The sequence below is a fragment of the Glycine max genome, chromosome 10, assembly GCF_000004515.6.
Source record: "Glycine max cultivar Williams 82 chromosome 10, Glycine_max_v4.0, whole genome shotgun sequence".
Lineage (NCBI taxonomy): Eukaryota > Viridiplantae > Streptophyta > Magnoliopsida > Fabales > Fabaceae > Glycine > Glycine max.
The window spans coordinates 7,827,671-7,839,156 of NC_038246.2; the positions used below are offsets into that span (position 1 = coordinate 7,827,671).

At 38.5% G+C, this 11,486-nt stretch overlaps 1 protein-coding gene across 1 annotated transcript; it reads right to left on the reverse strand.

Annotated features, from left to right (window-relative positions):
- Positions 1 to 461: 461 nt before the first annotated feature.
- Positions 462 to 10,293, reverse strand: LOC112998164 (uncharacterized mitochondrial protein AtMg00860-like). Its single transcript, XM_026124208.1, has 3 exons — positions 9,772 to 10,293; positions 755 to 796; positions 462 to 530 (listed from the first exon to the last, which is right to left on the reverse strand). The coding sequence occupies exons 1-3, from the start codon at positions 10,291 to 10,293 to the stop codon at positions 462 to 464; spliced, it is 633 nt and encodes a 210-aa protein (XP_025979993.1).
- Between the last annotated feature and the right edge of the window lie 1,193 nt (positions 10,294 to 11,486).

Sequence of the window (11,486 nt, forward strand, 5' to 3'; positions counted from 1 at the left end):
ACCTTCCCGAGTCCATTCTTGGAAGGACCTAATGGTTGCCTTCGTTAGGTAGTATCAGTACAATTCTGATATGGCTTCGAATAGAATACAACTACAGAATATGTGCAAAAAGGGGCACGAATCTTTCAAAGAATACGCCCAAAGGTGGAGGGATTTGGCAGCTCAAGTGGCACCCCTAATGACGGAGAAGGAGATGATAACAATGATAGTAGACACATTACCAATGTTCTACTATGAAAAGATGGTGGGCTATACGCCTTCAAGATTTGTGGATTTAGTTTTTGTCAGCAAAAGGATCGAAGTGGGTATAAAAGGAGGAAAATTTGATCATCCTGCTTTGATGAATGGGAAGCCTGGGGCAAATAGAAAGGATGAGAATGAGGAAGGAACCCATGTTGTGGCTGCCATTCCTACATGGCCAAATTTCCCACCAACTCAACAATGTCATTACTCAGCTGTTATCAGCTCTTCTCATTACCCACCACCCAACCATCCACAAAGGCCATCCTTAAGTCAACCACAATGCCTACCTGCCACATATCCAATGCCAAACACCACCTTTAACACAAACCAAGACACCAACCAGGGAGGGAATATTCTAACAAAAAAGCCTGTAGAATTCATCCCAATTCCGGTGTCCTATGCTAACTTGCTCCCATATCTACTCGATAATTAAATGGTATCCATAACCCCAGCCAAGGTTCCTCAACCTCCATTTTTCCAAGGATACGACTCGAACGCAACATGTGCTTACCATGGAGGAGTTCTGGGGCATTCCATTGAGCATGGTAGGACCCTAAAACATAAGGTGTGGAAGCAATGTCTTCCAAGGTTATTTTGATGATGCCAAAGAATCAAGAGTCAAGCAAAATCCAAAGATTCAAGAATCAAGTTTCAAGAATCAAGATTCAAGAATAATCAAGATCAAGACTCAAGATTCAAGAATCAAGAGAAGACTCAATCAAGATAAGTACTAAAAAAGTTTTTCAAAACATTGGGTAGCACAAGAAGTTTTCACAAAATCATTACCAAAGAGTTTTACTCTCTGGTAATCGATTACCAGAATCATGTAATCGATTACCAGTGTTTTAAAACATTAAGATTTCAAATTTCAAGAGTTAAAACTTATGTTTAAACAGTTTTAAATCATTTTGAACTTGTGTAATCGATTACACAATACTTGTAATCGATTACCAGAGCTTCTAAACGTTTTAATTTTCAAAATTCAAAATGAAGAGTCACATCTATTGACGTGTAATCGATTACACCTTAATGGTAATCGATTACCAGTAACTAATTTTGAAAAATACATTTCCAAAAGTCACAATTCTTCAAGTGACTTGTTTCTGAAGATTTTTTCAAAAGTCACAACTTTTTTAAGTGACTAGTTTTAAAGAAATTGCCAAGAGTCACAAGCTTTGACTTGAGTCATCAAGAGATTATAAATATGTGACCATGGCATGAGTTTAAAAAATCATCCTTCAACATATTTATAATCATAATCAATCATCTTTGAATCATCTATCTTTCAATCTTTACATCATCTCTCAACATCTTTCAATCAATCTTTCAATATCTTTCTACATAATTTTCTGATTCATTTCTCTTCATATTTCTAAAATTTTTTTATCAACACTTTCTCTTCGAAGAAAAGTTCTTTGTTCAAAAACTTGTGCTATTCATCTTTTTCATTCTCTTCTCCCTTTGTGAAAAGAACGAAGGACTAACCGCCTAAATTCTTTTGTATCTCTGTTCTCCCTTACAAAAGATTCAAAGGACTAACCGCCAGAGAATTCTTTTGATTCTTCCCTTCCCCTTAAGCAAAAAATTTCAAAGGACTAACCGCCTGAGATATATTTTGTTTCCCCTTTACAAAGATTCGAAGGACTAACCGCCTGAGAATTCTTTGTCCCAACACATTGGAGGGTACATCCTTTGTGGTACAAGTAGAGGGTACATCTACTTGGGGATTGTTATACTTTGAACAAGAGAGGGTACATCTCTTGTGTATCAGTTCAAGTGGAGGGTACATCCACTTGGTTTTTCAAAGAGAACAAGGGAAGGTACATCCCTTGTGGATCTTTGGCTTGTAATGGATTTTACAAGGTTGAAAGAAATCTCAAGAACCGTAAGTTGCTTGGGGACTGGATGTAGGCATGATTTGTGGCTGAACCAGTATAAATCTTGTGTTTGTCTTCTTCTTTCCTACACTCTTTAATTTTCACTGTGTACTTTTAATTATCACTTTTACTTTTGGTTAAGCTTCTATTTATGTTCTTTACTTTCTTAACTTAGTAGTAAAAGCCCATTTGAATCTAGTAACATTAAGAAAGATAGATTTTTAATTAGTCAAGACACGTTCATAATTAATTCAACCCTCTCTTCTTAATTATTCTGAGGCCACTTGATCCAACATAAGGTGCAAAGTCTAATTGATGCGGGCTGGCTGAAATTTAAGGAGAATCACTTGTGAATTCTGACGTTGGCAAGCAACACTATACATGGGGAAATTTGAAGGTTGTTGTTAGATGTCTCTAATGACTCATTAGGATTTTCAAGTTTATGCCATTATTGTAAACCACGGTTACAATGCTAATAATATGGATAAATTTGACATCCTTGTCTCTCATCCTCTCATAATTACATCTTTGCTTATTTGACTTCCACTGGAATGTGAGTGTAAGCCATTGGTTTGTTTGCTCAAGCAGCCTGTGCTCCTGAGTTTTGACTTCCAAGACTGTTCAATTAGAAATTACTCGTTCTACACGTTTGATGAGGATGCCGTAAAACGACGAGTAAAATTCAAAACAAAAAAAAGTTAAAAAAAAAACAGAAAAATGTTTGATTAAATGTGTTTCAAATAAAAAAGGTACAGACATTCATTTTATCATTCCTGAAAGTTTTTCTTTTTGAGAGAAAAGTGAGTTGTCAAGAATGAGAGTCAATCGGCTTAATCTATCAATTGAAAAATCCTTTAAATGTTTCTCGTCCTTGAAATTTCATTTTCTAAAATTTGCAAATTTTCTTTCATTTTTCCTTGCTACAAGGTCATGACAAAAGACAACAATAGATACCTCAAGGCCCTACATTGGGGCAATGAGAGGCACCATACATGAGCCTCAAGGAAATTTAGGGGCAGATCAAAAGTTCTCACCCGGTAGGTTGAAAACCCGAAAGGGCGGCCTAAACAAAAAATTAGGGTGATACAAAAAAAATAAAAATCAAGGGCATGTTGTTAAGGTTTAGTCCCAAAATCCAAACTACAAAAGGATCTAAGTCAAGATTTGAAATGACACATGGCCATGTTTCAACATCCCAAACACTAGTTTTTCCTTTGCTACCCCCTCCGAGCCAAAGCATATTTGTTTTCTAAAAACAAAAACAAAATAAGAACCCCAAGTAAGAACCACCGCTAAACTAGCGGGAAGAACAATGCAAACAACGCATGCATGAAGTTGGGCAACAATGAAAAAGAAAAGAAAATCCACCAAAGGTGAGTAAAGAAAGAAAAATAGAGACGAAAGATCTCTAAATTTTGCAAGAAAGGCACGAAAGTGCGATGGGAAATTAATGAATAAGACAAAAGGAACAGAGCCCAACCCAAAGGTACAAGCAATGCTCTCGAGGTTCTTACTCAATATAACCCTCAAACACTCTTTGAGCCTCTCTAATCCTTTCTTTCATAGCCATTTTACCCCTGACCACGTTACAAGCCTAATAAAGCCCATATGGATCAAGGAATGACTAATTTGCTTTTAAGTTAGGATTTTGGAATGAAACCCGCGTGCGCTTGTGATTGTTAATATATATATATATATATATAGAGAGAGAGAGAGAGAGAGAGAAAAGGAGAATCCCCTGAGGTTCACACTTGCACATTTGAGAAGAAAACTCATTCAACCAAAAGCTCATGGGAAAAACCCAAAGACAATTATGATAATAGGGTGTATCTAATGTTAGTCTCTCATGCAGACTCCTTTGGGATTTCTTTCGAATCCAAGGGTAGCCTTCACTGTATAAATTCTTTCAAGATCAACCTATGTTATCAAGTTTCTGTGGGATCAACAAACCCATGGCATCACTCTATGACCTTAAATAAAGAAAGTTTCACTTGGTCATATACCAAAGTGTAACAATCCATTGCCATCATTCAATGGGGCAAGCGATTGGTCCCAAAACCTTATATTTTTCTTGTCGTGCAGAGTAATCGATGTTTTAAACAAAAAAAGAGAGGGAAAACCCTAGGATCAATATTTCAAGTGATTGATTAAATGTCAAACAACTCCATCGCCGTCACTCCAAAATTGAAAAGTGACTAAATCAAACAGAACATACACTCTGAGGGAGTCCCCGATGAGATTCGCAAAAAAGTAGGATGAGGTTGCATGAGTTATCACATCTTTTAAAAAATAGTCAATCTGCGTTTTGCAAAAAAAAAAATCAAATCAAAATCAAAATCACAAAGAATGTCATGAACATTGTACAATTTTCCATTGCATTGCATTATTGCATACAAAGCCTGCATTTATTGCATTTCAAGATGAAGGTTACATAAATCTGCATCCCCAAAAATCATGTTCATATTAGGCAATAAGTGCATAAATGAGAGGCCCTCTCAAAGAGTCAGCATCTTGCTTTCTCATAAGGTTAAGGCCCTTTGGTACTTGTACCTATTGGCTCGCCTTTATAGGACTCAAAGTCCTCGCCTTCATAGGACTCAAAGTCCTCGCTTTCATAGGACTCAAAGTCCTTTGTCATTTACTTTTCGACCGAGACTATCACAGTCTCCTTTGCCATCTAGAGACATGCAAGTCCATTGGCACACAGAGACAAATTATGGTCATATGCACCTTTGCCTTCCAGAGACAATCAAGTCCGATGGCACGCAGAGATAGGTTATGGTCATCCGCTTCCCTTGCTTTCTAGAGACATGCAAGTTCGTTGGCACGCAGAGACAAATTATGGTCATCTGCTTGCCTTGTCTTCCAGAGACAATCGAGTCCGATGGCATGCGAAGACCATTAAGGTCATCCGCTTCCCTTTTTGCTATCCAGAGACAATCAAGTTCGATGGCATGCGGAGACCATCATGGTCATTTGCACCCTTTTAGCTATCCAAAGACAATCAAGTCTGATGGCATGCGGAGACTATCATGGTCATCCGAACCCTTTTTTCCATCCAGAGACAACCAAGTCTGATGGCATGCGGAGACCATCAAGGTCCTCCACTTTCGTTGTTTTTTAAGACTATTTAAACTCTCATTTTCCATCCAGAGACAATCAAGTTTGATGGCATGCAGAGACCATGATGATCATTCGTTTTCATTGTTTTTCGAGACTATTAAAGTCTCTTTTGCCATCCAACGACAATCATGTCCGTTGGCACGCAGAGACAAATCATGGTCATCTACCTCTTGTCGAAGACTTCAATGTCTTTCGACCGAGACTATTAAAGTCTCTTTTGCCATCCAGAGACATGCAAGTCCGTTGGCACACAAAGACAAATTATGGTCTTCTTCACCTTTGCTATCTGGAGATAATCAAGTCCGATGGCACACGAAGACAAATTATGGTCATCCACACCCTTTTTGCTATCCAGAGACAAGAGAGTCTGATGGCATGCGGAGACAAATTATGGTCATCCGCACTCCTTTGCTATCTAGAGACAATCAAGTCCGATGACATGTGGAGACAAATTATGGTCATCCACACACCTTTGCTATCTAGAGACAATCAAGTCTGATGGCACGCGAAGACAAATTATGGTCATCAGCACCCTCTTTGCTATCTAGAGACAAGCGAGTCTGATGGCACGCAAAGATAAATTATGGTCATCTGCACACCTTTGCTATCCAAAGACATGAAAGTTCGATGGCACACAGAGACAAATTATGGTCATCTGCCCCTTTTCGAAGACGACAATGTCTTTAGTTATTGCATGCTTTCAAAAGGCAACAATGTCTTCATTTACATCTCGAAGATGACAATGTCTTCAGTCATTGCATGCTTTCAAAAGGCAACAATGTCTTCATTTACATTTCGAAGACGACAATGTCTTCAGTCATTGCATGCTTTCAAAAGGTGAAAATATCTTCATTTACATTTCGAAGAGGACAATGTCTTCAGTCATTGCATGCTTTCAAAAGGCGACAATGTCTTCATTTGCATTTTGAAGACGACAATGTCTTCAGTCATTGCATGTTTTCAAAAGGCGACAATGACCCTCATTTACATTTCGAAGATGACAATGTCTTCAGTCATTGCATGCTTTCAAAAGGCAACAATGTCTTCATTTACATTTCGAAGACGACAATGTCTTCAGTCATTGCATGCTTTCAAAAGGTGAAAATGTCTTCATTTACATTTCGAAGACGACAATGTATTCAGTCATTGCATGCTTTCAAAAGGCGACAAAGTCATTGCATGCTTTCAAAAGGCGACAATGACCCTCATTTATATTTTGAAGACGACAATGTCTTCATCTCAAAGGCTTCAATGTCTTTAGTCCTTGTGCTTCATAGGAGTCGATGTCCTCTGTTTCTATGCTTTAAAAAAAAGGAAAATAAAAAAATAGATATATAGAAAATGAAAATGAAAAGAAAAAGAAGAAAACGAAAAAAGAAGAACTTCAATGTCTTCATGATTTCACGAGTTTTACTGCTTGAACTTCCGCTAGTGGCCAGTTGGATGGTGAGATCCCTCAAACGAAATTAGTGTTTTTATCTTTACTTCTCTTTTATTTCCAATAAAAGATAAGTAAAGAGGGGCAACTGTCATACCCTAATTTCGTCTGGGGATGATCATTTTGCAAACATTTGGATTCTTGCCAACCGAATTGAGATGCTTAACACCAATTGCCACGCATTCCGTAAGATTTTTCAATGTTTCAGAAGGAAATGTGCAAATTACTCAAAAGGAGGGCAAAAGGGTCACTTTAGGGGCATTTTTCAACCCCTAAGCCACCTAGATAACTTCATGATGAAGTAACCAGCTCGCCTGGGCGAGCAAGTTGCTTCAAAATGAAGTTATCAGCTCGCCTGGGCAAGCTACCTTCAGCCCAAATGCTTCATTTTGCTATAAATAGGCATTGGAAGGCTGAAGTAAAGGGTCCCTGGATTTCCTGAAGTCTAGAGGTCCAGAAAGAAGAGAAAACAAGGCCTAAATGCTTCCGAATCGCATCCGTGATCGATTCCTACACCATTCGTCGTTCGTTCTTCGGTCGTTCTTGTTCGTTCTTCATTTGTTCTTTGTTCTTCGTCCGATTAGTGCTTGCTTTAAGGATTTGAATTTGATTTATGGACCCTTAGGGGTCCCCTTTATTTTTTGTGCATCTTCATCTCCTTCTTCGATCATCGGTGATCTTTTTCTTTGTTCAAAGAAAGTTTTGACCGATCGTTCATACCATAATCTCATTTAATCATCGTTAAAATAAGATTCAACTGATTGTTTGTGTTGTAATCTCACTTAATCACCTTTAAAATAAGATTCAACCGATCGTTTATGTTGTAATCTCACTTATTCAACCGATCGTTTGTGTTGTAATCTCACTTAATCACTATTTAAATAAGTTTTGACCGATCGTTTGTGTCGTAAACTCTTTTCTGTAGAAGCAAGCTTCATGATGATGAACATCAATTTCGATGATGCCAAAAGCCCAAATGATTGATTCAAGATAAGATCAAGCATCAAGAATCCAATCCAAGATTCAAGATTTAAGAGAAGAAATCAAGAAGCAACAAGTCAAGACTTCATATAGGATAAGTATTAAAAGATTTTTTTCAAAAAACCAAATAGCACAGTTTTGTTTTACAAAATAATTTTCTCAAATTTTCTAAGTTACCAGAGTGATTACTCTCTGGTAATCGATTACCAATTGGCAGTAATCGATTACCAGTGACCAGTTTGGTTTTCAAATGTTTTTCAAATGATTTGTAATGTTCCAAAATAATTTTCAAATAGTGTCATCGATTACACTATATTAGTAATCGATTACAAGTGAATCTGAACGTTGGAATTCAAATCCAATTGTGAAGAGTCACAACTTTTCATAAAATACATTATGTAATCGATTACACCATTGTGGTAATTGATTATTACACCATTGTGGTAATTGATTACCAGTGAATAGTTTTGAAGAGAAAGTTAAGAGTTATAACTCTTAACATGGTTTTCTCAAAAATCATAACTCTTCCAATGATTTCTTTGACCAGACATGAAGAGTCTATAAAAGCATGACTTTGGCACATGTTTCAAGATATATGATATTCTTCCAAACAATCCTTTTTTACAATCTTTCTCTAATCATTGCCCATTGCTTTTTCTTTGCCAAAAAGCTTTCTAAACTTTGTTTTCAAAACTTTGTTTTTCTGCAAGTAGAAATTCTACAGAAAACAAAAGTATGCTATCTTTTCTTCCTTCTCCCTCTTGCCAAAAGATTCAAAGGACTAACCGCCTGAGAATTCTTTTTATTCTTCCTCTTCCCTTTAATCAAAAGATTTCAAATGACTAACCGCCTGAGATATCTTTTGTTTCCCCTTACAAAGATTCAAGGGACTAACCGCCTAAGAATTCTTTGTCTTAACACATTGGAGGGTACATCCTTTATGGTACAAGTAGAGCGTACATCTACTTGGGTTGTAATACTGAGAACAAGAGAGGGTACATCTCTTGTGGATCAGTTCAAGTGGAGCATACATCCACTTGGTGTTTCAAAGAGAACAAGGGAGGGTACATCCCTTGTGGATCTTTGCTTGTAAAGGATTTTACAAGGTTATTGGAAATTTCAAGAACCGATGGTTGCTTGGGGACTGGATGTAGGCACGGGTTGTTGCTGAACCAGTATAAATCTTGTGTTTGTCTTCTTCTTCCCTACACTTTTATCTTTCCGCTATGCACTTTTGATTTTCGCTTTACTTTTGTCTAAGTTATTGTTTTTGTTCTTTACTTCCTCATAACTTAGTAGTAAAGCCTAATTGAATCTAGTAATATTAAGAAGGATAAATTTTTAATTAGTCAAGACACGTTCATAATTAATTCAATCCCCCCTTCTTAACTATTCCGAGGCCCCTTGATCCAACATTTTCATCAATGTAAAATAAGTTTTAACCAGTCATTAGCGCTGCAAGTTATCTCTAAAAAAGGATTGAAGATTAATGAGCCAAAACCAAATAAAACCAACTCATAAACTTCTTCATTTCATCAAAAAAATCGAGATCGTTCAAAGGTCCAACGCCTAAATGACTCTTTCTCCTTTTTTCAAAAATTAAGAGATCGTTTCAAGGTCTAACGCCTTAACAATTCTCTCCTTTCAAAAATCCAAGATCGTTTCGAGGTCCAACGCCTTAAACGACTTTTGCTCGGTCAAAATCAATCTTTCAAAAAAAGATAAAAAACAATTTAACCAACGTTCAGTTATGAAAGAACTACATAGGTCTGATTTGTCGACCCCAAAAATGTAAAAAAACATAAAAAGGAACAAAATTTAAAAAACATAAAAATGAACAAAATTTAAAAAACATAAAAAGGGAAAAAGATAACATAAAAAGGGAAAATACATAGTTTTGAAGTCATGATTTGTACACCCGATTAGAGCCTGCCATCCCTTGTGATGGGTGCGTGGGGTGCTAATACCTTCCCCGTGCGTAAATGGCTTCCAAACCCTCCTTTTCAAAATACGCAGACCCTTGACCTTTCCATTTTTGGTTTTTCTGACATTTTCCTCTAATAAATGATGGTGGCGACTCCATGCATTTTCCTTCAATGGAAGACGCACCTTTGAGTCCCGCGTCGTGCCCCTGCTGAAGGGCAGGTTGCGACAGGGTCTTACGGGCACCGGTGGCACAAGCACAGGAGGATTCATAAGGCATCGCTTGATCCTTCTGAATGCCACTTGGCAGTCATCATTCCATTGGACAGACTGGTTCTTGCGCAATAACTTGAAGAGAGGCTCACAAGTAGCGATTAGCAGTGATATGAACCTCGTTATATAGTTCAGACGTCCTAGGAAGCCTCGAACCTGCTTCTCGGTGCGTGGCTCAGGCATTTCAAGGATGGCTTTCTCCTTGTCCGAGTCTACCTCTATCCCTTTCTGGCTTACGATAAAACCATGCAATTTTCCTGACTTGACCCCGAAAGTGCACTTGGAGGGATTCAATCTTAATTGGTACTTACGTAGCCTTTCGAACAACTTTCGTAAGTTGATGAGACGTTCCTCCTCGGTTTTAAACTTTGCAGTCATATCATCCACGTAGACTTCAATTTCTTTGTGCATCATGTCGTGGAATAATGCTACCATAGCCCGTTGGTAGGTTGCCCTAGTGTTCTTAAGCCCAAAGGACATCACTTTGTAGCAGATTCGCACCTTCCCATCTTTCTTAGGGACTGACACAATGTTAGTGACCTATTCCAGGTATCGCACCACAGCCAAGAAGCCAACGTCAAATTGCTTTTTGACCTCTTCTTTTATTTTTAAGGACATCTCGGGCTTCATCCTCCGCAACTTTTTCTTGACCGGGGAATCCTCGGGATTCAGAGGTAATCGATGTTGCACAATGTCAGGACTTAAGCCTGGCATATCTTGGTATGACCAAGCGAAGATGTCTTGGTAGTCTCGTAGTAGAGCTACCAATTCATCCCGGATATGCGTGGCCTTGCTTGTGCCAACCTTGACCTTTTTCTTTTCCTCGCCAACACCCAAGTTTACGATTTTCGTTTCTTCTTGGTGTGGCTTCATCTCCAAATCTTCTTGTTCAACCATCCTTTTTAGCTCTGGGGGGAAGCCCCCAATCCTCATCTTCCCCATCCTCAACTTGGTTTACCAGCTGCTCAAAATCGACGTCAGGGTCCTTGGTATCATTACCTTCACAGGACTCATTGTCGAATCTGTACCATTTAATCGCAACAAAAATAAACATGCAGAAGAATGAGAATGGATGAAAGTGCAAGAACAAATGAAGAAAGATTGTATATTTATATACTTGTGGTAGCAGAAGACAATCCCAAAACAAGGAGAAAGCCCTAAAGCCTAGGCCTAGCAATGGGGTTAGGACTAACAAATTACATTATGTTCACCATGAAAATCCCGGGTTGCTCGACAATTTTCTAGTTCTCTAACTCGAACTCCGGAGGACACGGTCGTACCCAATTTGATTGCTCTTGAGGGACTTCATCATGGTGACCCGCCCTTTACACATCCAGCCTGTGCTGACAAAGCTTTTGTTAATGTGACATAAGGGAATCCCTTTCATTTGCGGTCCTTGCGAATGGCCCATGCTCCTTCCTCTTCTTTCTAGGGAAATCCTCCTCACGTCGATGCGCGTAGGTTCATATCCCAGCCCGAACCTTCCGTGGTTGCCTATGAACTCTATCAAGCTCGCCACACCATTTTCGTTTCGGCCTAAACCCATGCCGAGCTCGTATCCATGTCCCAACATTACACGGGCCACCATTAATGCGGCATCGGATAAGCGCGGTTGCACCGGAGGAGAC

What these genes read in the sequence shown, in the direction of transcription:
- LOC112998164 (XM_026124208.1), bottom strand. Translation starts at nt 10,293, where the DNA reads ATGGTAGCATTATTCCACGACATGATGCACAAAGAAATTGAAGTCTAC. An exon ending in GCACGACGCGGGACTCAAAG is followed by an intron (nt 797 to 9,771) that starts GTGCGTCTTCCA and finishes CTTATGTTTTAG; the next exon opens with GGTCCTACCATGCTCAATGG. An exon ending in TGCCCCAGAACTCCTCCATG is followed by an intron (nt 531 to 754) that starts GTAAGCACATGT and finishes GATATGTGGCAG; the next exon opens with GTAGGCATTGTGGTTGACTT.